The sequence below is a fragment of the Erythrolamprus reginae genome, chromosome 2 (assembly GCF_031021105.1).
Source record: "Erythrolamprus reginae isolate rEryReg1 chromosome 2, rEryReg1.hap1, whole genome shotgun sequence".
Lineage (NCBI taxonomy): Eukaryota > Metazoa > Chordata > Lepidosauria > Squamata > Dipsadidae > Erythrolamprus > Erythrolamprus reginae.
This window is the reverse complement of record NC_091951.1, coordinates 274,177,266-274,201,536: the sequence shown is the minus strand read 5'-3', so window position 1 is coordinate 274,201,536 and position 24,271 is coordinate 274,177,266. Positions and strand designations below refer to the sequence as shown.

At 38.8% G+C, this 24,271-nt stretch overlaps 1 protein-coding gene across 5 annotated transcripts in view; it reads left to right on the top strand.

Moving 5' to 3' along the window:
• The window catches only part of LOC139158939 (chromosome partition protein Smc-like), a 46,874-nt gene extending 24,338 nt beyond the window's left edge, over positions 1–22,536 (top strand). For 2 of the 5 annotated variants that reach the window (XM_070736274.1, XM_070736271.1), the window contains exons 3-12: positions 4,734–4,925; positions 6,836–6,937; positions 8,903–9,015; positions 11,691–11,771; positions 17,764–17,886; positions 19,026–19,118; positions 19,433–19,493; positions 20,475–20,527; positions 21,110–21,193; positions 21,590–22,536. In XM_070736274.1, the coding sequence (XP_070592375.1) occupies positions 4,734–4,925; positions 6,836–6,937; positions 8,903–9,015; positions 11,691–11,771; positions 17,764–17,886; positions 19,026–19,118; positions 19,433–19,493; positions 20,475–20,527; positions 21,110–21,193; positions 21,590–21,766 (1,079 nt within the window). In that variant the 3' untranslated portion in view covers positions 21,767–22,536. The remainder of the gene's footprint in view (positions 1–4,733; positions 4,926–6,835; positions 6,938–8,902; positions 9,016–11,690; positions 11,772–17,763; positions 17,887–19,025; positions 19,119–19,432; positions 19,494–20,474; positions 20,528–21,109; positions 21,194–21,589) is intronic. The other 3 variants (XM_070736272.1, XM_070736273.1, XM_070736275.1) reach the window with 3 other exon arrangements.
• The last annotated feature ends 1,735 nt before the right edge of the window (positions 22,537–24,271 follow it).

Here is a 24,271-nt window from a genome sequence, read left to right as displayed (position 1 = left end):
TAAAAAGGAGATAATTAAATAGTAAGTTTTTACCCATAAATGCTTTAATCATTTTAATCATTATCTAGAACTGAACTTTTATGGCACTTAAAGAAAATTGAGCTAGTTGCCTAATCTGTTATCATACTGAACCTTGTGGGTGCAGTACAAAACTTTAAAATGTTAATGTGTTCCTCAACAAATAACACTGTCTTGGTTGACATCATATATGCTTTGTATCACTTGGGTGCACCTTATTTTAAGCTCCTTTTACTATTGAGTTAATGATAAATCTATGAGAGGTTGACATCATATATACTCATTTGAAGAAAAAAAAGCTTCATTTGACTTTCCTGCAACATGTAACTTCAGGAGGAAAAAAACTGGCATAGTTCTACAGAACTTTTCAAGAATTCTGTCCCAAAAGACAAAGGAATCATTAAACACCTCTGTCAGTTATCTCAATACCATAGTTAACTGGAAGTATTACTCTAGCTTTAAACAAACTCTGGCTATTTAAAACTAAAAGTAACCCTGAGAGTATTAATTGATACAGTTTTCATCTTTTGAGGATACCACAGACATCCCCAACCTTTTTCAGGGTGCAAATGTAGCGAGTGAGTAAAGAGAAAGAAGAATTTCTAATACAGATAGTCTTTCACTTACAACCACAATTGAGCCCAAAATTTATTTTGTTAAATGAGACATTTGTTATATGCGTTTTGCCTCATTTCATATCTATTCTTGCCACAATTGCTGTGAATCATAGCAGTTGTTAAGTTAGTAACATGGTTGTTAAGTGAATCTGGCTTCCCCATTGATTTTGCTGATCAGAAGGTTACAAAAGAGAATTATATGACCCCCGGGATTACTCTTGTGTCTCACCTAGCAGCCTGTGCTGCTAAAGCCTTTGGAACCTCCAGTACCTCTTGGCAGTGATGGGAAAGGATGGGCTACTCTTTTCTTGAATGCAAGAGCACGCAGGGCTGCCAAGAGGCAAAGAAGACTTACTCTGGAGGAGGTCTCTGCGAGAGTAGAGCTGCAGGCTAATTGACCACACTCTTAGACTACTTAAGTCCTAACCACGCTGAGCTTGGTTTCAGGGAACAATGTGGTTCATGAATCTTGGCTTCGGTTTCCAGTTTGTATAGTGACTCCTGAATCTTGCATTGTCACTCCTGAATCTTGACTCCTGTGTTTTCAGTTTGCATTGTCATTACTGAATCCTTGCTTCCACAGTTCCAATTTGCATTCCAGCCCAGATCTGGTTTCTTGCATCGTGGTTTCTGAATCTTGACTCCTGTGTGGCCAGTTTGCATTCCAGTCTGGTTCTTGTGTCTTGCATTTTCTAATCTGGGTACAGTTATCTCTTGGACTTCGGCCAACTGTTAAGATAGTAAATTAACAACTGGGGATTTTTGAACAGAGTGATTTCTGCCTATCTTGTTCTGTATGCCTGTCTAAGAAGTTATTATGAGATTTTGCTTTACTGACTAAAACAAACTGTGTTTGGACATCTGTATGTTATGTAATTATTTGGAGCTCAGTGCTGGGGCAGAACAATTACTACCACGGTCCTAAATATGAACCAGTTGCCAAACATTTGAATTTTGATCACCGAAACTAGGAAATTATGGTCAGAATATGAAGCTACCTGATGACATTGGTGTAATCATAATTCAAATTTAACTCATGTTTCCTAAATTGGAGGCTAGACACTATGTGACAAATGTACTTTGTTTTCAGATTTCAGATATACAGTCAAGAGAAGCTGTATAAATCTCTTACATTCACATAGTTACAATGAAAGTCATTACATTATTGCATATTAGGTGACTGCAAAGTTATAATGTTGCTTCTATGAGTCTGGCAGTATTAAGAGTAATTATATGTTCTAATGGTTGACATCATGGCTGTAATTTTCCTCTTTGTCTGAGGTTTTCCCAAATGAATCTCACAAGACACTGAGAGCTTCATAAAAAAGTGAATACTGTAAGGATGTTTAACTGTTTGCCTGAGTCTGCCCAGAGGCATATACATAATCTTATGAATACTCCCTCTTGGCCCAAATCCCTTGTCTAGGAATTTAGCTGAAAAACTCCGAAGCTTTGTAACTTTCCAACCAACTTTTCATTTTCTCAGGAATCATTCATCTTCTCTTCATGTTTCTTTCTTCCTGTCAGTTTATGCCCTGCATTCTTACAGCCATTTTGATGACTGGGTTCAAGATTTGTTCAGTGCCAGAATGAGGCTTTTCTCATGTGTCCTCGTGTGTTATCCAGACACTATACAAATCATGTGGAAAGGTTTAGCATATTGTATGGTCCAACCTAATTCAAAACATATTTCTAGCATTTCCTTGTCTATTTCCACATTTCCTTATTAATGTGCATTCTGGGGAAAATACCTCAGTGTAAACTGCATTGCTCCTCTGGATGAGTTTGAACACTTGTCAGCAAGGAGGCAAGGAGTGGTGAGCTACTGCCATTTAATCATCAAACCATGGTTACCTAATGATAGATGTATATACTCATGGCTCTCATCTTTGAACTTAGTCCAAATAAGAGTGCATGGGTATTCATTTCAGAATTAACATTTATTTTTTTACCTACTAAAATAAACACTAAAGGGTTTTCTCACATCCTGTTTGATTATCTCTTACATTTATTTATTTATTTATCTATCTATCTATCTATCTATCTATCTATCTATCTATATCTATCTATCTATCTATCTATTTTTTATTTATTTATTTATTTGTTTGTTTGTTTGTTTGTTTGTTTATTTGTCAAGCATTTACAAGGTATAAACATAAACATTAGCAAGGCAGGTACAGGTAAAATTAGGCAATAGGACAGTAGGACAGGAACGATAGGCCCAATGGTGCACTTATGCACACTCCTTTCAGACCTCTTAGGAATGGGGTGAGGTCAACTGTAGATAGCAGTCCTCCATTTTCATGGCAGAGGGACTACAAGCCAGTCCTTCACTGTTTCCAGGATGGGCCCACAGCCCATATCTAAGCACTCCCTGTGTTATATTGCAGTGTTCCTCTAGGGGCACTCTAAGGACCCTGTTGTTGGTAATCACTGATTGGCTGTTCTTGGTTATTCCGCCTATACTTAAGGAGCTTTCAAATGTTTTCTTCTCAGACACATTCTGGTTATGTTCAAGTTTGAATAAAGAGTTATGAGTTGTCCCTTTGTGTCATGTCAACTTCCCCCCCCCACCCCGAGGTCCGTACTGCTCCTATCCTGTTGGTTTTTCATAAGGCCACTAGGACCTGGCTTTGCCGGCAGGCATGGGGGGCATGAATTTAACAACTTTCATGTCCATTTGTATGAATTTTATGTATGCAGGGATTGTGGTTTTTAATTAAGATTTTATAGTTTAGTTGTTGTATTTGGCTTCTTTTTATTGTCTTTGTAATTTTTACACTGTTGTAAGCTGCCCTAAGTTCTTCAGGATTGGACGGCATAGAAGATAGATAGATAGATAGATAGATAGATAGATAGATAGATAGATAGATAGATAGATAGATAGATAGATAGATAGATAGATAGATAGATCTAGATAGAGACAGACAGACAGACAGACGATGATAGAGAGAGAGAGACAGAGACAGAGAGACAGACAGACAGACAGACAGACAGACAGACAGACGATGATAGATAGATAGATAGATAGATAGATAGATAGATAGATAGATAGATAGATAGATAGATAGATAGATAGATAGATAATCACTATAACATTTAGCACCTGGGCCCCTGGCCTTGAGTTTGACATCCCTGCTGTAGAACATCCATATACAGTATTCCATCTTTGTTGTAATAGAGAAGAAAAAGGATGTGGCCCTTTCACTGGAATAAAATAAGGCAAAATTTGAGGTCTGTGACATTGCCTGTTTCCAACAACTGTTGAAACATTATTGTTATATTCAAAATCTGATTATAATACTTTCTTGTGTGTACAGAAGGCATATCCTGTGTGAGACTGTGGTGACTTACATGTTTATTGAATAAATAGCCCCAAACTGTTCTTCCCAGATGATTGTGAACAATACAGGGAGGTTTACATTAGGAACCCCTTATGGCAAGGTTTACACTTTTTCTGGGCCAGTTTTATTTACAAAAGCTTGTAAACATGTCCATGAATACAGTTCACTATCCATTGTGTAACTTGCTCCCAGCCTCGCCCAGCAGGACATAATATTACAATTAGGAAGCCAAATAGATAAAATCTGGAGAAGCATGAATGTTTTGTCCTCTGCATTATAAAAGCAGTCCTTGACTTACGACTGCAATTGGGCCTAAAATTTAGGTTGCCTAGAAAGACAGTTGTTAAGTGAATTTTGCCCTCTCTTATTACCTTTATTGCTGCAACTGTTAAGTGAATCACTGCAATTGCGAAGTTAATAACATGGTTGTTAATACAGTTCCTCATACAGTACAGTATAGTTGTGGTGACCCCCAACCATAAGTCTAGCACCAATTCTCCCAACAGAGCTTTAAGCTGATTGGCAGGAATGTCAGAGCGACACCCCCACTGTAAATGTCTGATTGGTCAGATTGTAAAAATATGTTCCAAGATGCCAGAATAGAAGCTTTAGTTCCTAACACCATGGGAATTTTGTCTTTCCCCATGGTATTAGGCAACCCCTGTGAAATGGTCATTCAATCCCCAAAGGAGTCCTGACCCCCAGGTTGAGAACCACTGAATTATATGAATAAAAGATATTTTGTCTTTTCCAGGCGCCTGGATACAAACAGATTTTCCATCAAGCTCCCACACATCTGAAGACGGCTTGAGAAATAATGTGGAGTCTAAATCACAATCAAATATAATCTCATGGATTTCCTTGCCCGGAAGTGTCACCGATGTTATAGAGGAAGTACAAGCTTATCCAATAAAAAATATAGTCGTGGAGGAAGAAACAGGACATGGTAAGAAAGGCCAATCATTACACACGTTACAGGGACTACAATTTCTAGATTTATGCTTGCAGGGAATTAATCGTTTTAATTCATCAGAGAAGGATAACTTAGAAGAAGCCACAGATCTCTATCTGAATTTCAGTGCTGCTGTTCTAGCATGGCACCAACCCTGAATTTTCAAGATAAGAAATATCCATTACAGCAAAAGTCTATAGAGAATCTCAGTCATTCAGGTCATAGTTGACCTGCTTTTTCAGGAGGCAACTGGAGTGTCTTATACCATTGAGAAAATGAAATGAAATGGATATATTAAGAGGAAAACCAATAGGATGTATATATACGTAATAACTATTAAAAGGAAAATATTCTTTTTTTACTATGTATGAGCTGCAAACCAATTACTGTACTCCACTATTTAGGTGGTGTTGATACTAAGCTATGATACCAAATATTCCATGTATAAAGCAAGATGCTTTATTTTTTGTTGTTGTATGTTATATGTATATATTGTCGTTTTGGTGTCTCTTTGTTCTCTTTCTGTTTTAATGTACATATTTAATAAAGTATTTTTAAAAGAAAGTCCAGTTACCTCCTGAAAAAGCATCCATTATTATTATTATTATTATTATTATTATTGTTGGTGGTGGTGGTGGTGGTGGTGGTAGCGGTGGTAGCGGTGGTGGTGGTGGTATTATTATTATTATTATTATTATTATTATTATTATTATTATTAATTAGATTTGTATGCTGCCCCTCTCTGCAGACTATGCATGTATACATAGAGGTAATCCTCAAATTTTGACCGCAATGGAAATGCCCATCACAGTCATAAGTCGGAACATCATAATTTACCACGGTTGGGGTATTTTTTTATGGCAATCATTAAGTGAACGCCATGGGCATCGAAAGTGAACATGGAAGTCATTAAGCAAACCTCTTTTTTCTGTGGCACAGTTTGGCCAAAAAGTAGAAGCAAGTGCCAGTTTTCAATAAAACCATCATAAAACATAATCGTGTTTTTGAGACATAACAAAGAGCTTTATGTGTGATTGGGTTGCTGAGCCCCCTAAAGTGTGGACTCGGGGAGGGAGGTGAGTGTCCAAACTTTGGATATGGATCATAAGTCTCACTTTTTCTAGAAGGTTGTCATTTTGACTGGTTGTTACATGACCAGTCATAATTGAAGAACTACAGTATGTATACAGTATATAGATATGCATCCATCACGGTGAGGAAGTGGGGGTGGGGTGTTAAGAAACATTATGCAAGTGCATAAAAAGAATCACTCCTCCTCTCGAAACAGAATACTCTACGAAAATAGACTAACAATCCTGGATCTAGAAAGCTTAGAACTACGACGCCTAAAACACGATCTAAGTATTGCCCACAAGATCATATGCTGCAACATCCTGCCTGTCAATGACTACCGGTACTTCAGCTTCAACCGCAACAACACAAGAGCACGCAACAGATTCAAACTTAATATTAATCGCTCCAAACTTGACTGTAAAAAATATAACTTTAGCCATCAAGTTGTCGAAGCGTGGAACTCATTACCGGACTCAGTCGTGTCAACCCCTAACCCCCAACATTTCTCCCTTAGACTATCCACGATTGACCTCTCCAGGTTCCTAAGAGGCCAGTAAGGGGCGTACATAAGTGCACTAGTGTGCCTTTCGTCCCCTGTCCAATTATCTCTCCTTATCTTATATATCATATATCTTTTCTTCCTTTCACATATCTTTTCTTCTATCCTTTTCTTTATATATAATACTTCATGTCTATTCTCTTCAATATGTATTGTGTATTGGACTAACTAACTAACTAACTAACTAACTAACTAACTAACTAAATAAATAAACAAACAAATAAACAAATAAATAAATAAATAAATTTTTCAGGTCGTTTTTTTTTTTCAGGGCAAACTTTCTCAAATGAGAACAAGAGTTTTCACAATGGTAAGACTTCCTTTGCAAAACGTCGCAGTGAAAATGAAGAAAACCAAAAGGAAGCAGAGAAAGGTACTTTGCACAACATAAGCAGAAACTAATATCCCTGTAGCCTGCCTGCCATTTCACAATATAATTCCCCCGGCAAAATTTGAGCCTTTCCTTTGCCATGTCTTATTTTTATAATAAATATAATTTCTCTTTCATTTACAAACCCTGGGAAACTTGGGGGGCAGCAGTGGGTTGCTTCCGGTTCAGCCTGGTTCTGTGACTCCATAGCAGTGGCGAGAGCCTCCATCCACCCATATCGGACACTTCTGCACATATGCAGAAGAAGTGCGCATGAATGAACCAGTAGCAACAACATTTGGAACCCACTACTGTTGGGGAGTCGAGAATGTACCCAAATTGTAAGGCAACTTGGTGCCTTTCAACTTTTCCAGAAGGCTGATGAGTTGTTGGGAAACACCCAAACCACACAAAATACTTTGGAAAAGCATCTTCTCACCTCCTCCCTCAGTGAAGTGAATTATGTTGTCTCAGTGGCATGAAACACCTTACTGAAACCATCACATATATGCCTTCTGCTTTGTATCACTTGGGCGCACCTTATTTTAAACTCCTTTTACTATTGAGTTAATGATAAATCTATGAGGGTATCAGTGTCCTCTTTTTGCCCTATCCTTCAGAGTGTGAATAGTTGTATTGCCTTGCTTCTTTATATCATCTTTTCAAATCTGTATTTAAAAGAACAACAACGCGGGAATAAGCAAATGGCAGTCCAAAGGTTGCTGGACTACACTTACCAGCATTCTTAGCCAGGAATAAGAGATTTTGGGAAGGTGTAGTTCAGCAACATGGCCTGTGTGAGCTTGCCTGTGTGCTCTGGCAATCTCACACTACTTACCAGAGCTTACAAAACTTTTGCCAGACCCATCCTCGAATACAGCTCATCTGTTTGGAACCCATATCGCATCTCAGACATTAACACCCTTGAAAATGTCCAATGATACTTCACCAGAAGAGCCCTTCACTCCTCCACTCGAAATAGAATACCCTATGAGACTAGACTTTCAATCCTGGGCCTAGAAAGTTTAGAACTAAGACACCTTAAACAAGATCTAAGTATTGCCCACAAGATCATATGCTGCAACGTCCTGCCTGTCGGCGACTACTTCAGCTTCAACCACAACAACACAAGAGCACACAACAGATTTAAACTTAATATTAACCGCTCCAAACTTGACTGTAAAAAATATGACTTCAGTAACCGAGTTGTCGAAGTGTGGAACTTATTACCGGACTCCATAGTGTCATCCCCAAACCCCCAACACTTTACCCTTAGATTATCTACGGTTGACCTATCCAGATTCCTAAGAGGTCAGTAAGGGGCGAGTACAAGTGCACTAGTGTGCCTTCCGTCCCCTATCCTATTACTCTCCTATATCTCCTATACCTTTCTTCTATTCCTATATCTCTTCTTCTATTCTTTCATTGATATGTTCTATTACTTTATCTTCTTTTCTATTATTTCTTAGATATATTTTACTATGAGTATCTCCTCTATAACCTTCATCATGTATTTTACTATGTGTATACACCCACTAAAACCCTCATTGTGTATTGGACAAAATAAATAAATAAAATAAACAAATTAGACCAACTATTCAATTATCTTGAAATTCTGAAACTTAGATGGAGAGGACCAGGGTGGAAAAAGTTGTCTTAAAGGCCCAAGTGTCTTTCTTTGGCTGTGCAATATTTCATACTTGATAACAAAATGGTGCTTCAGAATGTGTTGTAAGAAGAGCACAGCATCTGTTAATAATTCATTAAAGCAGCCGCATCTCTGTCCCGGAACTCTATTTGCAAGGAAAATTATTCAGTTTCAGGGGGGGGGGGTGTAGTAGTTTTAATGAGTTGCTCACAATGCTACATTCTGACACCAGGATTTTTTCAAAGCAATACTTCAGAATTATATCTGTAGCATTGCACAGCCCTATTCTTTCTTTTTCTTTATATTTTTATATGTTGCAGGTTATCCAAGCTCTCCTGGGCAGTTGTTTCCTGATGTTCAGCTGGATGGATACCAATCGAAAGAAGAGCTATTTTACATTCCATATAGATCAGCAAAATTATACATTATGAAGGTAAACAGTGATGATCATTTCCAAGATACATTGACTTTATGCAGTAAGGAATATAATAAACAGAAAAAATACCACCACTGTACAACCCCTTACAAAACATCACCAAAAGTACCAAGAAAACAATAGAGAGAGACACGTCTCCTAAGATAGTCGATATTTGTCGATAATGAATATTAATGTATCAGTGGTTCATTTTCACATTCATTCTCATTTTTGCTGTTATTGTTGGTTGCAAAGTCATGTCCAACCCATCGCGACTACATAGACAATGTTCCTCAGGCCTTCCTGTCCTCTACTGTTCCCTGGAGTCCATTTAAGCTCATGCTGACTTCTTTTGCCCTCAATCATTCCCAGTATTAGGCTCTTCTCCAGTGAGTCCTTCCTTCTCATTAGGTAGACAATTTATTTGAGTTTCATCTTCAGGATCTGACCTTCCAACCCCGAGTCAGGGTTGATCTCCTCTAGGACAAACCGGTTTGACCACCTTGCAGCCCAAGAGATTCGCAGGAGTCTTCTCCAGCACCGTAGTTCAAAGGCCTCAATTCTTTGGCGCACAGTCTTCCTTATGGTCCAACTTTCACAACCATACATTGCAACTGGGAAAACCATAGCATCGACTATATGCACTTTTGTTGGCAGAGTGATGTCTCTGCTTTTTAGCATGTTGTCCAGATTTGCCATAGCTTTCCTTCCCAGGAACAAGCATCGTTTAATTTCTTGGTTGTAGTCTCCATCTGCAGTGATCTTGGTGCCCAGGAATATAAAATCTGTCACTACCTCCTTTCTTCCCCATCTGTTTGCCAGGAAATGAGGAGGCCCAATGTCATGATCTTAGTTTTCTCAATGTTGTGTTTCAAGCCAACTTTTGCACTCTCCATCTTTAACCACATCAAGAGGCTCTTTAGTTCCTGTTCACTTTCTGTCATTAGAGTGATATCATCTACATATCTGAGGTTGTTGATATTTCTCCTGGCAATCTTAATTCCAATTTGTGATTCATCTAGCCCCGCCTTTTTCATGAAGTGCTCTGCATATAAGTTAAATAGGCAGGGTGATAGTATACAGCCTTGCCGAAGTTCTTTCCCAATTTTGAACCAATCAGTGGTTCCGTGTCCAGTTCTCACTGTTGTTTCTTGATCCACATATAGGTTTCTCAATAGACAAATAAGATGGTCTGGTACTCCCATCTCTTTAAGAACTTGATGCAATTTGTTGCAATCCACACAATCAAATGTTTTAGCATAGTCAATGAAGCAGAAGTAGATATTTTTCAGGAACTCCCCAGTTTTCTCATTTAAATGTTACTAAACACAAAGTAGTTGCTTCTTCCTCTTCCTATTGCAATATTTGTCTTTTAAGAAAACATTTTTTTCATGGTCATCTATTTAATGAATAATACATATCAAATTGGGTTTTTAGAAGCATTCTGCCCTGTGATAGAACTATGTTTACGCCTGGTTCAAAAGACAGATACTTTTACTCAAATGCTCAATAAGGTAAGATTGGAATGAGATCTTCCTTTGCAGTGCCTGATTTGAAGAGCTGCCTTTTCTGCTCACAGAAAGATAGAAGGACATTAAAAACATTTCACAAATCCACATACATTCATTCAATGAACAATAGAATACCATGAATAGAAAATATGTGCCTTTAATGTTAATTGTATGTCTGCCGAGCCATGCACCATACTTCTAAACCTGTCTCGGATTTTAAAATTTAAAGTTGCTAAGTCAAAACAGTATTAAAAATTGTAATTTGTAACTTGGGACCACTATTGGAACGTTCAAAGTTCTATTGTTAAAGCAGTTGCTAAGTAAGTTACTTCTGATTTTACAACCTTTCTCCAACGATTGTTTGGAGAACCACTAAAGTTGTTAAATGAATGACAAGATCATTAAGCAAGTTCAGTACAGTGGTGGTACCTCTACCTAAGAATGCCTCTACTTACAAACTTTTCTATATAAGAACCGGGTGTTCAAGATTTTTTTGCCTCTTCTCATGAATCATTTTCCACTTACAAACCCGAGCTTCTGAAACTGTAACTGGAAAAGGCAGGGAGAAGCCTCCATGGGGCCTCTTTAGGAATCTCCTGGCAGGAAACAGGCTTCCACCCTCCCTGTGGTTTCCCCAATAGCATGTGTTCTTTGCTTTTACATTGATTCCTATGGGAAGAATTGCTTCTTCTTACAAACTTTTCTACTTAAGAACCTGGTCACGGAACGAATTAAGTTCGTAAGTAGAAGTACCACTGCATTCTCATTGACTTTGCTTGTTGGAAGCTGTCTGTGAAGATCACACATGGAGATCACATGCCCCCAGAACACATTGTAAATACATACCAGTTGCCAAGTGGCTACATTTCAATCACATGACCTTGGGGATCCTGCAACACTCGTGAATGCAAGAACTGGTTAAAAGTCACTTTTTTCTAACCTTGAATGATCACTAAAAGGATGGTTGTAAGTCAAAGATTTCCCATGTAACAATTGTGAATTAATTGAACCCCCTAAAATGAAATGCTTGCTGTCTGCCTGTGCTAGTTCAACCATCCATGTTGTTTCTCTTGCAATACAGTACAGCTAGATGTTGACTGAATGTTCACCCATGACACATTGTTAAGGATCTGTATTCAATAATGACATGGATTTATTTTTTCTGTTTGCATTTCTGTGCAGCTTGCAAAAGACTTGCACCAGATGAAACTCAGATACGTGAAAGTTATCAAAGAGCTGGAACATGTTGGAAAAGAAAACCAGGTGATTTGTTGTTGTTTTTTCCTGTTATGACAGAAACAATCCAAGTGCTCAATTGATTTTCATTTCACCGTGAGAACAAACCTGAGTCAACCGAACCCTTTCTACTTGAGTTACATCTGATAAATAAAGGATGTCAGATGGTTGGCATGGAATATGACTTATTTTGACTACAATTGTCTATATAGATAGGTAGGATTAAGCCTTGTGCATTTGTAAGATGCCATTGTTAGGGAGGGGGGGAATTCCAAATGTTATGCAGAGAAATTAGTGTCTTGCATCTATTGTTCATTGGATGTATTGTAACTCCCCAGATTTTTAACACGTTTTGGAAAGCACCAGATGAAAAGACCCTACCGCAACTTTTGAAACTAATGAGATTCAAATGCAACAAACTTTGTTTAGGATCAGGCCATATTAAAAAAATGTTCAGGAAATTCTCCTGAAAATATATATAGAGAGACTTCTCTCTTTTGATCTAATTCATTTGCATCTGTGTTTTTCAAACTTGGCAACTTTAAAAAGTTGCTTGGAAGTTGAAGTCCACACATCTTAAAATTGCAGACTACAGAAACCTAGGTTGTGTGTTCTGTTCTCTGCCTTTTGCACCATTCTGAATATGACCATGTCTTCTGAAAACATAAACTCAAGTTTTCATATTAGAAGAGAGCTCCCTCTAGTGATTTTGTGGGTGAAAGCCTTTACAGTGAAGAAGATCCAATTATCTGGCAATAAAAAGGTATTGTCTCCTTGAACTGCACCTGCAGACCTGCCATATAGTTTATTTCTCAATAGTGAGGAAATACTGTAATTTTAAACTCCTTAGAATATATTTCAGCATCCTTAGAGCCCATCATCCAAATACTAAACAGATACTTGACTCTAGCAATTTTGCAGGTTTGTTGTTTGTTTAGATCAGTGGTTCTCAACCTTTCTAATGCCGTGACCCCTTAACATAGTTCCTTATGTTGTGGTGACCCCCAACCATAAGTCTAGCACCAATTCTCCCAACAGGGCTTTAAGCTGATTGGCAGGAAGGTCAGAGGGACACTCCCATTGTAAATGTCTGATTGGTCGGATTGTAATAATATGCGCTAGAATAGAAGCTTTAGTTTCTAACATCATGGGAAATTTGTCTTTTCCCATGGTCTTAGGCAACCCCTGTGAAACAGTTGTTCAACCCCCAAAGGGGTCCTGACTCCCAGGTTTAGAACCACTGGTTTAGATTAACCAGGGTCTGAGAATAACATTCTGGAAAATGTGTGTGTGTGTGTGTGTGTGTGTGTGTGTGTGTGTGTGTGTGTGTGTGTGCGTGTGTGTGACTGATATCTCTACCCCAGGATGAAATGCTCTCAGTTCACTTATGCCTGTTGGACATCGGAGAGCCGGTTGCAAAGGCAGTGCGAGGCTCCGCCCACCTGCCCGGATGCCACCATTTGGGTTCTTTTACCCTCTGCGCATGCACAGAATGGTTTGCGCATGCGCAGAGGGTGAAAGAACCCAAATGGCGGCATCTGGGTGGGTGGGTGGAGCCTCATGCTGCCTGACAACTGACAGGCGTGAATGAACCAGGTACATTTCACCCCGGTCTCTACTTCTATCCATACCTGTATCTATACCAGGCATCTCAAACCTGGGCCACTTTAAGACTTTTGGACTTCAACTCCCAGAATTCCTGAGCCAGCAAAGCTCAACACCTCACCTCAGCAAAGCTGGCTGAGGAATTCTGGGGGTTGAAGTCCACAAGTCTTAAAGTGGCCCGAGTTTGAAACCTCTGATCTATAAAATCCATAGATTTTATATCTATGTCCATTAGTTTTATGGAGTAAAAAAAAATAGAACAAACATTGGAAAAAGATTGAAAAGAAAGAAAGATAGATTGTGTGCTTTGAGGAGAAAAAATTGTTCCTTCAAATACATGGAAATATTTCCATATATTTTCTGTGTCTTAATTCCTAGTGCTGGGAAGGATGATCTTTTAAGGGACTACCACTGCAGTCACCAATCATGCACAAAGACAGACAATCATGGATGTGTGTATATCCAAAGCTCCCTCCTACAAAGTGGACCCCCATTAATTATGCCCCCTTTTTGGAGGAGGAAAGGAAAGGCTGGGAGAAACCTTCTCAATACTCCTTTGTTCTTTGTTCATCAACCACCAAAACATTCTCCATTATGCTGAGAAGAAAGCAAACGCAATAAGGAATCTTCCTTTCCTTCCAGGAAATAGTAGAATGTTGTATTAGTTTTTTCTGTAGTTGAGCTTATTATGTGTCTTCCCTAAGGGGGGGGGGGGGAAGCTTCCTCATCAGTTGAGGTGATCTTGGTTAATTTAGATCTCACTTGAAGGCACAAGCATGAGTAGTTTTACTGCAGGTTTATGCAGATGTCCATTATCATTTGAAGCTGGAAACTGTGATCTTCTAATTCATGTTGAATTAGGCATCCTGTGTTTGACATAGTTGCCCTGTGGATCTGTTGTCTGAGAACATAATTATTTCACTACATGGCTCTCTGCATCACAGCCAATACATTTTTAATGCTGTTATTAAAACTGCATAATTAAGAAGAACTAAACTCTCCAAATGATTTAATTTCATTTGGAATGTCAGAGGTCTGTGAACTGTCTAGTCATTTCTGATGAAAATATAATTATTTGATAAAGCGTATCGGCAGGACTTTGGAAAACTTAATACTGTCGAGCTTGGTCTAATACACTATGCACGAGGGGAGAAAATCTCATAAAATTTTAAAAAATCTATTTGTACCTGGATATTGGGATAAAAGAGCAGGCTTTGTTTAACAGCAAAGGCAGACAACATTTTCCTTTCCTCTTCATTCATGCTATTCCTTTATTTATTTACTTGCACATGAGGCATCACTGGAGGCTTTCAAAGAGAGACTGGATAGCCATTTTTCAAGGCCGAGCATGGGTGGGCAGGAGGCAGGTGGAAATGAAGATGAGTGTGCAGCTCCAGGTGATCGGCGGCTGTCACTTCCTGGATTACTGGTCTCGGCTCGGCTCTCCTTTTTTCCCCCTGCTGCTGTGTCTGTGCGCCTCGCTTTTTTCCTCTTTCCTCCTTCCTGGCCTCGGATGAGCTTCCCTCTCTCCTGCCCAGTTCCTCTCCAGCCTCAAACGGCCAACACCCGCCTGAAGTGCAAGCAGAAGGCGTGGGTGGAAGCGGCGCTGGCAGCATTTATGCTTCTGGCAGCACCCGTTTGCCTAGCTACCCAGCCTGAGGCAGGGGGCAACCCAGGAAGGAGAGCACGGGAAACACAAAGCAAATAGTCACCCAAGCGAGCGACACTGGTAAGGTTGTAAGTCGAGGACTTAGCAGTTCACTTGAACAATGATGATCATTCAAGCCACTCCCACCTGGTCACATGGCCAGCAAGCCACTCCTACCCAGTAACATGACCATTAAGCCACACCCACAAAATAAGCCACACCCACAGTGTGGCAGTAAAAATTTTGGCTGCCCATTACTGGGGCCGTTATGGCGAACCTATGGCACACATGCTCAAAGTGGCACATGAAGCCATGTCACCTGGCATATGTGCCCTTGCCTATTTGTCTTTCGGGTTTCTGGCGTGCATGTGAGTGTGATGATCAGCTGTGCTTCATGTGCGTGGCAGTGCTGAAAACTGACCTGTGCATGCATGCCAGTCAGCTGATTGTCAGGCATGGATGCAAGCTAGAACCGGGAAGTTTGACTTTTTTGGAACATGGCCCTGATGAGCATGGATGTGTGTTGGCATGTCTCGGTATAGCTAGGCTATGAAACCTTCGACATCACCAAGCAGAGAATTTTAACAGAGCGTGGATGTGTGATAATGCCAAGACACAGACTTAGTTAAATAAGTATTATTTACATATACACAAAATATAAACAATCCAGAAGAAGCACATAGCGAATACAGAATAATAAGCACTGAGCAATCACAAGATAGAAGCACAAAGCAAAATACAATATAGATAATAAGCACGAAGCTTATACAAGAAGATACGCACGAAGCGTAAACACAACTCCCCCTCTCTCAGGCAAAGTGAAAAGGAAATGACTGAAGCAGAATAATGAGCTTTTATAGCTTCAATGAGGAAGTGACGAAACAGCCTTGAATATTAACTCTTCAAGTACAAGTTAACTCTTTAAGTGCACATTAACTCTTTAAGTACAAGTTTGGTACAAGTGTACAATATGCAGTTTACAATGGCAATCCCTAACAACCATGTACCCTGTACTAACAATGTGCAATGTTTCCACACAATAGTTTCACTATCACTGGTATAGGGTCTCCTGCTCAAACAGAGGTGGGACTAGAAGATCTTCAACTCTATTCTATGGTCTATGTTTTTTTATGTGCCAGCCACTGATTATAATCTGGAAGGATTGTCTAACAAGAAATGTTAGTCTTGCTGGGCCCAAATATGTCTACGTTAGTCCAATTGTTCAAGCCTATTATAATTCTGTCCTCACTTCCCTGGCCTTTGATTCTTTGTTAGGAAGAGGCAAATAATCTGGGCTACAAAACCCATTACCCCTCTCATCTATGGGATAATTGAAATAAAAGAAATTCCAGTTCTCTGGATAGATTCTTTCACCTGATTGCAATGAAAACATTTTGCTACTCAAGAAAAAGGATGTAAGCATTGAGCGAGCTCACAAGGGTCACTTTGTACATGCACAAGATTAGGTTGTGTGTACAAAACCATCCCCTTTCCTCATCCTTGCCACCACCCACCACTATCAGTCCACAGTCTGAAAGTTTGGGGACTGCTGGAATAACAGCAGGGAAAAAAAACAGTTTTGAAGAAAAATGTATTCGGACTTTGTTTGAAAGCTCTATGTATTTTAAGATAGGGTCAATTCCTCAGGGGTACTATCTCCACTAACCCAAGTAAAATATTTTATAATTTCAAAATTTTTGCAGATGGCAGCACCAAACACTGGTTAGCAATGTCATGTGACTTGGACCACTTCATTGATTTATTTAAATGGTTTGTTCATTCTTGGTCCTGTGATACTTGTCAAAATCTTTTGATAGTATACTGTATTTTTCGGTGTATAAGACGCACCTTTTTCTTCCCTAAAAGAGGCTGATAATTAGGGTGCATCTTATACTCTGAATGTAGCTTTTTTCCAGCCCTAATTAGCTGCTAAAGATTTTCCCATCTCTTACCTTGTAGGCCCTTTTATTGTTTCTCTCTATGAAGAATGTTTTCCAAGCCCTAAGTCTCTGCAGGGTTTTTTCCATTACTCTAACTTACTCAGAAGAAGTTTCTTTCCAGCCTTAACCACGTGCTAACAATGTTCTCAGCTTTTACTGGTTTGCAAGCTCTTTCATTGTTACTTTCTGAGAAGAAGAATGTTTTCCAAACTCTGTCTTCATAAGGTTGTTTTTTCATTGCTTTACTTGCTCCAGATGTTTCTTTCCAGCCCTAACCAGGTGCTATTAATGTTCCCAAGCTCTTTCATTGTTTCTCTCTGTGAAAAATGCTTTCCAAGCCCTAAGTCTTTGCAGGGTTTTTTTCCATTGGTGTAACTTGCTCCAACTGTTTTTTTCCAGCCCTAACCAGGTGCTAATAATGTTCCCAGCTCTTACTGGCTTCAAATCTCTTTCACTGTTACTATCTCAGCATAAATGTTTTTTTAAGCCCTTAACCAGGAGAGAAAACAATGCGCTGAAGCTGACCAGACTAAGGACACTAGCCAGATGAATGCCTAGTAAGCAGATTCTTTTCCCTATTTTCCGCTCCAAAAACCAAGGTGCGTCTTATACCCTGGTGCATCTTATACTCCAGCACGTAAGATCAAGATTATGAATCCCTGATTTCCTGGTGTCCCCCCAGCCAAGTAAACTATTATAGAAAGTCAAGTTGTTATCAAGTGTATATTACAGGAAAAGAAGTATAATCCAAATGTTTAGGTTCAGAGGATTATTCAGAGGATAGTTGTCATTAAAGATTATTTTACTCACCTTAATCTGTCGATAGAAGCAAGCCATAATGGCAGTGGAAAACCAATACAGTGACAAAATAAAGCACCTGAGATCTTCTCTAGAAACATATCAAGAAATGGTAGGAAAAGAAAAGAAAAGCTGGCAAGACACAAGAAAGGTAAGAAGCAAAATGCAATCATCCTTAATGAAGGGTAGGCAACTACATACGTATTATATGCATGATTTATGAATTGCTTCTTGTCGTCTTCTGCATTCTTAATGATTGGCAGTGCTGTACAGCTGTACTCTTGCTTTTTATTTCTTCAAAGTCCTCTTGTTGGGGAAATAAAATATCTAGATTTCCACTGTATATGTTCAAGTTTTGATGGGGTAGATTAGCCACACAAGAGCTGACCCCATTCCAAATCCATAGTCATAGATCCAGAAATATGCATAAACATATTAAATACTAATCCCTTCCAATGCAACCATCGGTCAGTGTTACTTGGTTAACTGCTAGGTGAGACGACTGAATCCATTTTCCTAATACAATGATCCTTCGAGTTTCGCGATCTCGATCTTCGCGAAACGCTATATCGCGATTTTTAAAAAAATATTAATTTTTAAAAAAACCACTTCCGGGTTTGGCTTCGGGAGTCAGCTGGGAAGCGGCGCGGCTGTTTTAAAAGGTCGCAGCCGGCCTGGGGGGCTTCCCAGCACCCCCCCGAACCCCCAACCCGGGTTCGGGGGGGTGCTGGGAAGCCCCCCAGGCCGGCTGCGACCTTTTAAAACAGTCGTGCCGCTTCCCAGCTGAGTCCTGAAGCCAAACGCCAAAGGCGAACTTCCCGGCCGCCCATGCAAAGGGGAAACCCCGGCTCCTCCGCTCGCCCGCCCGCCAGCAAGAGGGGGAAGACCCAGGGAAGGTTCCTTCGGCCGCCCAGCAGCTGATCTGCTCGGTAGCGCAGCAGCAGCGAGGAGCCGAATCGGGGTTTCCCCTTTGCGTGGGTGGCGGGGAACGCAAACTCCACCATCTATGCATGCGCGGCCATAGAAAAAAGGGTGCGCATGCGCAGATGGTGTTTTTACTTCCGCAACCCTACATCGCGAAAAATCGATTATCGCGAGGGGTCTTGGAACGGAACCCTCGCGATAATAGAGGGATCACTGTATACGAAATGAAGCAATAGTGAATCACCTTTCATGTTTGAAAGCATGCTCCCTTCTTAGCTTTTTATTACAACAGAAATACCATTGTTGACACTCCAAGATCAACCAGCAGATCCTCATTTCCATTGTATCATTTAATTACACATCCAGAGATTGGAAGAAGAGAACAGGAAGCTGAGACATGAAAAGGAGGAGCTCATGAACCTGATCCAAGTGCAAGGCATGAATGCAGACACAGAAGAGGTAGTCCAGAATTAAGATTGTTATACATTCTTGGAAGCACGCCAGTTTTTTTAAACCCTAAAATTATATTTTCTTCTTCCTTGTGTGTTCATGTACATTATTTTAATAAGTTTCTCATTAGCATCACTTTTGTTTCCTGTGTTGTTTTATATTTATGTTCATATTTTTAGGGTTTATGTTGTATTTACTGCATCCTAGAGGATGACAATGCATTTAAGCAGTTAAGCTACTGCATGCATGATCTTTCTCTTCTATTACTGGTTTATGAAATAATAAAATACAATTATTTCTCGTTTCACTGTTATTTTTTGCAGTCTTGGCTCCTAAAAAGCATTATGCAGAAGCTACATTGTCTGTATACTCAGCATAATTTAAGTAAGTATTTTATCTCAAAAACCTTGGTTTTGTGTGTGATATAGACATTGCAGGCATTATGATTTTCTTTACTCCTCCTTTATGTAATATTTGTACTCTAGTATTAAAGCATTTTATACCATAGAATAATAGAGATGAAGAATTATAACTATACCTACCATATTTTGGATTTTTATCCATCTAATACAGTCCTTCCCAAGGACCTGGGTTAGGCAAATTGGGATGTTTGATAATGTTACCATCACAGGATGGAAGCTGTTCTGATTAAAGGTGCCTTTTGTATTTGCCTAATGGTGATTGTGTCAATGCTGATGGTGTTCAAATGATGCTCCAGTTGTTTTGAATTGCATCCAAGGCACCTATGACTGTTGGGATCACCTTTGCTTGCTTTTGTCAGTCTATTTCTATTTGCAGGTCTTTGTATTTGATTAGCGTCTCCATTTCTTTCTCTTCTATTCTACAGTCTTCAGATATGCTGTGTCCACTGTATAGACTTTTTCATCTTTCTTATGAACAATTATTAAGTCTGGCATGTTATGCACCAGGTGCCTGTCTGTTAGAATTCAAAAGTCCCAGAGCACTTTAACTTCTTCATTTTCTATTACTTTCTCTATTTTATAGTCCCACCAGTTATTGCTTGTTCACTAATGGTATTTCTTGCAGATCTTCCAATGCAATATAATTGCAGCAACTAAATGGATGTGTCTGTATTTACTGCCTATGTATCTGTGTGTGTGTTTGTTTTTTAATTTATTTTATGTATACTGTATATGTTTTGATATCTAAGCAATAATACATATAATTTTAATCAAATCTCTGTCTTCAAGTTTTCATCATTCTTTCTATAACCTATTCTTCCTAATCATCAAAACCATGTCACAAAATCATTTTCTTGTTTATACAAAAAAAATCCATTGATGAATATCATTAATAATATTTCTCTAATGATCAGTTTTTAATACATTTTCTTATGCTATTTAGCCATCAAGGAACTTCATAGAAGTAGACTTGGCATTGAAAATGTACAGAAAATGGTAAATATTCAGATAAAATTACATTGTGATCAGCAAAATGCATCAGATGAAGAATAAGTAGACATGTTAAGTTGCTTATGAGGGTTATGAGAAAGAATAATTCAGCTGGAAGACAAAAGAAAATATAATATTTTTTAAGTAGTTCTTTCCATCTTAATTGGAATAGCCTTAAACTTTTAGAGTTAGACTGAGTTTGTTTGAGTTTAGTTTGGAATGTTGCAAAGTTTGTTTTTAACTTTATATTTTTAATTAGTCTGTGGAAAATTGGATTGAAAATTTGGTCAGATTCATTTTCCTGCTTTGCTCAGCTAACACATAATTTTCATGACTATGCTGACTTAGAGATAAGCACTAATAATAGTTTGATGAGCGATTTATTGGCTTCAAAATCCCATAGTCCATGGCTAACAGGTATTATTATAGAAATGAAAATACTTTAGATAGATAGATAGATAGATAGATAGATAGATAGATAGATAGATAGATAGATAGATAGATAGATAGATAGGGGGAGGGAGGGAGGGGGGGAGGGAGGGAAGGAGAGAGAGTAAAGTGAATTGGATAAAGTTTAATTTCTTTCAGGTAACTGAAAATAGAGAAACAGAAATGAATGCAAGAGAAATTAAGTCTGACACCATATCACAGAATGGACAAGGTTTCTTTGTGGTAAGATTAATCTTCATCTTTCAGTAGAGGCCAATCCCAATCTGTAGCAAGTCATGGGTGCTTTAAGCTGGAATCACATGAGATTTTGTTTCAGGAAGATATTTGAAATCCACAATTGCTGCTAATTTTTGTACTAGGGTTCATATAATTTTAGAAAAGCAACCAAATTCAAATTTAAGTTAACAAGATATTAATTTCATATAGCAGCACCACTAGGGCATTACTAGCTTAACTTTTAAACCTTCCTCTTTTGTAACTTTTTTTTAATCAAATACTTTATACATCTATTGTTCTTTGAATAGAACTTCAGGCTAATACATTTTAATTTTGCTAATCTGGGCACAGCTGTCTTACTATTTTTGAGGCAATATATAAAAACTTCTTGGTATCACTCAGGTGGATATAGAAGAAGCACAAGATTATTTACCAGAAAAGAAATTTATGTTGGAAGTTAAAACCAATCTGGAACAGATCAGATCATCCTTGCAGAAACGAGAAACAGAGATCAAGGATCTTCTACAAACAGAACATTGGTGCAACCCTCAAATTACAGAAGCAGAAATGATACAATGAGTGGAAAAAGGTCAGTATGGATGGGCATCTGAGGGGAGGCTGATCCCAGAAGTGAAAATAATAAAACAGGCATGAAGATGTCATCATGCATTGCCTTGATTTGCATATTTTCTTCCATTCTGAGGACTCAAGCACTTTACTGCACCATACGTGATGACCTCAATACATCGGTGTCCTTTTTATGATATCGTAGTAGTTTGCTGTGGATGCCTCCATTAATGTGTACTTCAATATAGGAAACTGAAATATAGAAAAGTACCATAACAATCTGGTTCTAGGATGTGAGTACAGTACCTTCAATTTTGCTAGATATTTGTAAAAGTTACTAACCAGACCAGTAGTCCCCAACCTTGGCAACTTCAACACTGGCTGGAGAATTCTGAGAGTTGAAGTCCACAAGTCTTAAAGTTGCCAAGTTTGAAGACCTCTCAGCTAGACTCTAACTGGTAATTGTAGCCCCTCCTCAAGTGGGCGTACATGCCAGGGCTTTTTAAATGTTCTCCTTTCCTCACTGCTTTATATGGTGCAGGTATATATTTATGTATGTATGTAGCAGGTGTATATGGGTATTATGTATGTGTTTAGGTAGATATACACTTTCTCTTGCAAGCAGACAACAGAATTTCATTTTTAATGTGGGCCAGTGTGCTTACAGTAAAAAAAAAATGACAATAAAGTTATCTTACCTTGCCTTACTTTTCCTTACCCTACCCTACCTTACCTTACCGTGTCTTTTAAAATGCCCTTAAGTGTTTAAGTCTGATTTGTTAGGGCAGGCTTCAAAATTTATATGAATGTATTTCTTTATTTTCTTGCTTGTTTTAATTATAATAATAATTTTAATTTATTAGATTTGTATTAAATAAAATTTCCAATTCATATCCACTCAAGATAGCATGTAATCAGTTGAATGGTTGTCTTGCCTTGACATGAACAAATATAATAAACTTTAGAAGGCCCAATGATCAATTAAATAACAAGAAAAAATTATGCCTTTATTTTATCTTACATTTAATTTAACATGAATACACATCTCTACGTCAATTACTTAAAGCGGGTCAGTCAAATAATAATATATCTTTACTTTTTTACTTTAACTTTTACTTTACACTTCACACGTTACCTTTTACTTTTTTATTTTACTTTACTTCACCTTTACCTCACTTCGCTTCTAATAATTTTGAAATTGAGCCAACAATAGCCCATTAATAGTCAATTCTCACACTTGGAAGCTCATAATCCACTCAAAACATCTCCCGCTGGGCACCTTTCAATTTTTGCCAATCTCCCTTTGCTTTCCCACCCCTTGCCTATAGACGGTGTTCTCTGTCTCTCTCTCTCTCTCTCTCTCTCTCTTTCTCTCTCTCAAACACACACACATACACACACACTTTTTAAAGTTTTGAAAAATAAGCATTGCTACTTTACTTTTATGAAGCCAGTTGTTCCTTTAGTCCCCATGGGCCTAAAGAGGGATGTAGGAGTGAAAGAACAAGGCTGATGCCTCTGGCTTTACAATAATTATCAGAGCAATGATAGAACATGCAAGGTCTTTGCATTGCCAAGGGGAACATATGGGAAGGGGAGAGCTGAAGGCCTCCATGGGTTGAAACATCTGGGAAAGCAACAGAAAGTCATGAGAACTATTGAGAATGCAACAAGGCCTAAAAGGAAAAGTCAGACATGGTTCATTGATCCATGAAGAAGTCAACCAGTGGTGCTGACCTTCCTTGCTTGGATTGGAAGCGCATCAAATATGGGGTGGCGCACCAAATCTTGGGGTGGCCAAGGTTCAGATTAAGCATGAGCCCAACCCTTTATCAACCACTGGAATCCAGAGTGGAATTTATGATGGTGGCTTAAGAAACAGCTGGAAACAATGTGGGAGACAAGTAGCTTCGGTTATTGCACAACTGTACCGCACAAAAGACACTAAAGTCCCTGCAGTGTTTCAAGTCAAAAGCTACCAGTATCTGATTAAAAAGTCTAAAAAATGCCAGGTATTAACCAAAGCAGCCAAGTCTGGAATGCTGAAGAGTGGCGAAAGATGCCTGAAACTCAAGCTAAGGTCAAAGAGGACCTTAGTTTTTCTGCACTCCTCAGCTGGGAGAGGGTTAAGTCCTTGTAATTTATGTTATTACGGATAATTCAAGACTGCCTGTAAAAAAAGAGGACGTTGCGGGGGGAGGAACAGGAGAAAATGAGTTTATGAAAAATTGCAGGGATTATGATACAGACATCACAAGAAGCCCATTGAATAAGATACATATTGAAAAGGAAGTCGCTGTAGATAAATCTATAGAAGCCTATAAGAATAGGACAGTGATGGTGAACCTTTTTTTGGTTTGCATTCCAAAAGGGTGTGTGTGTGTGTGTGTGCTAGTACACATGCACATGCCCATACCCATTCCCTCCCTCCCATGCATGTGCACACACCCCACACTGCCCCCTGCGCATGCCCACAATCTGTTTTCTGAACTTCTTGTTTACCCATTGTGCTGCTTT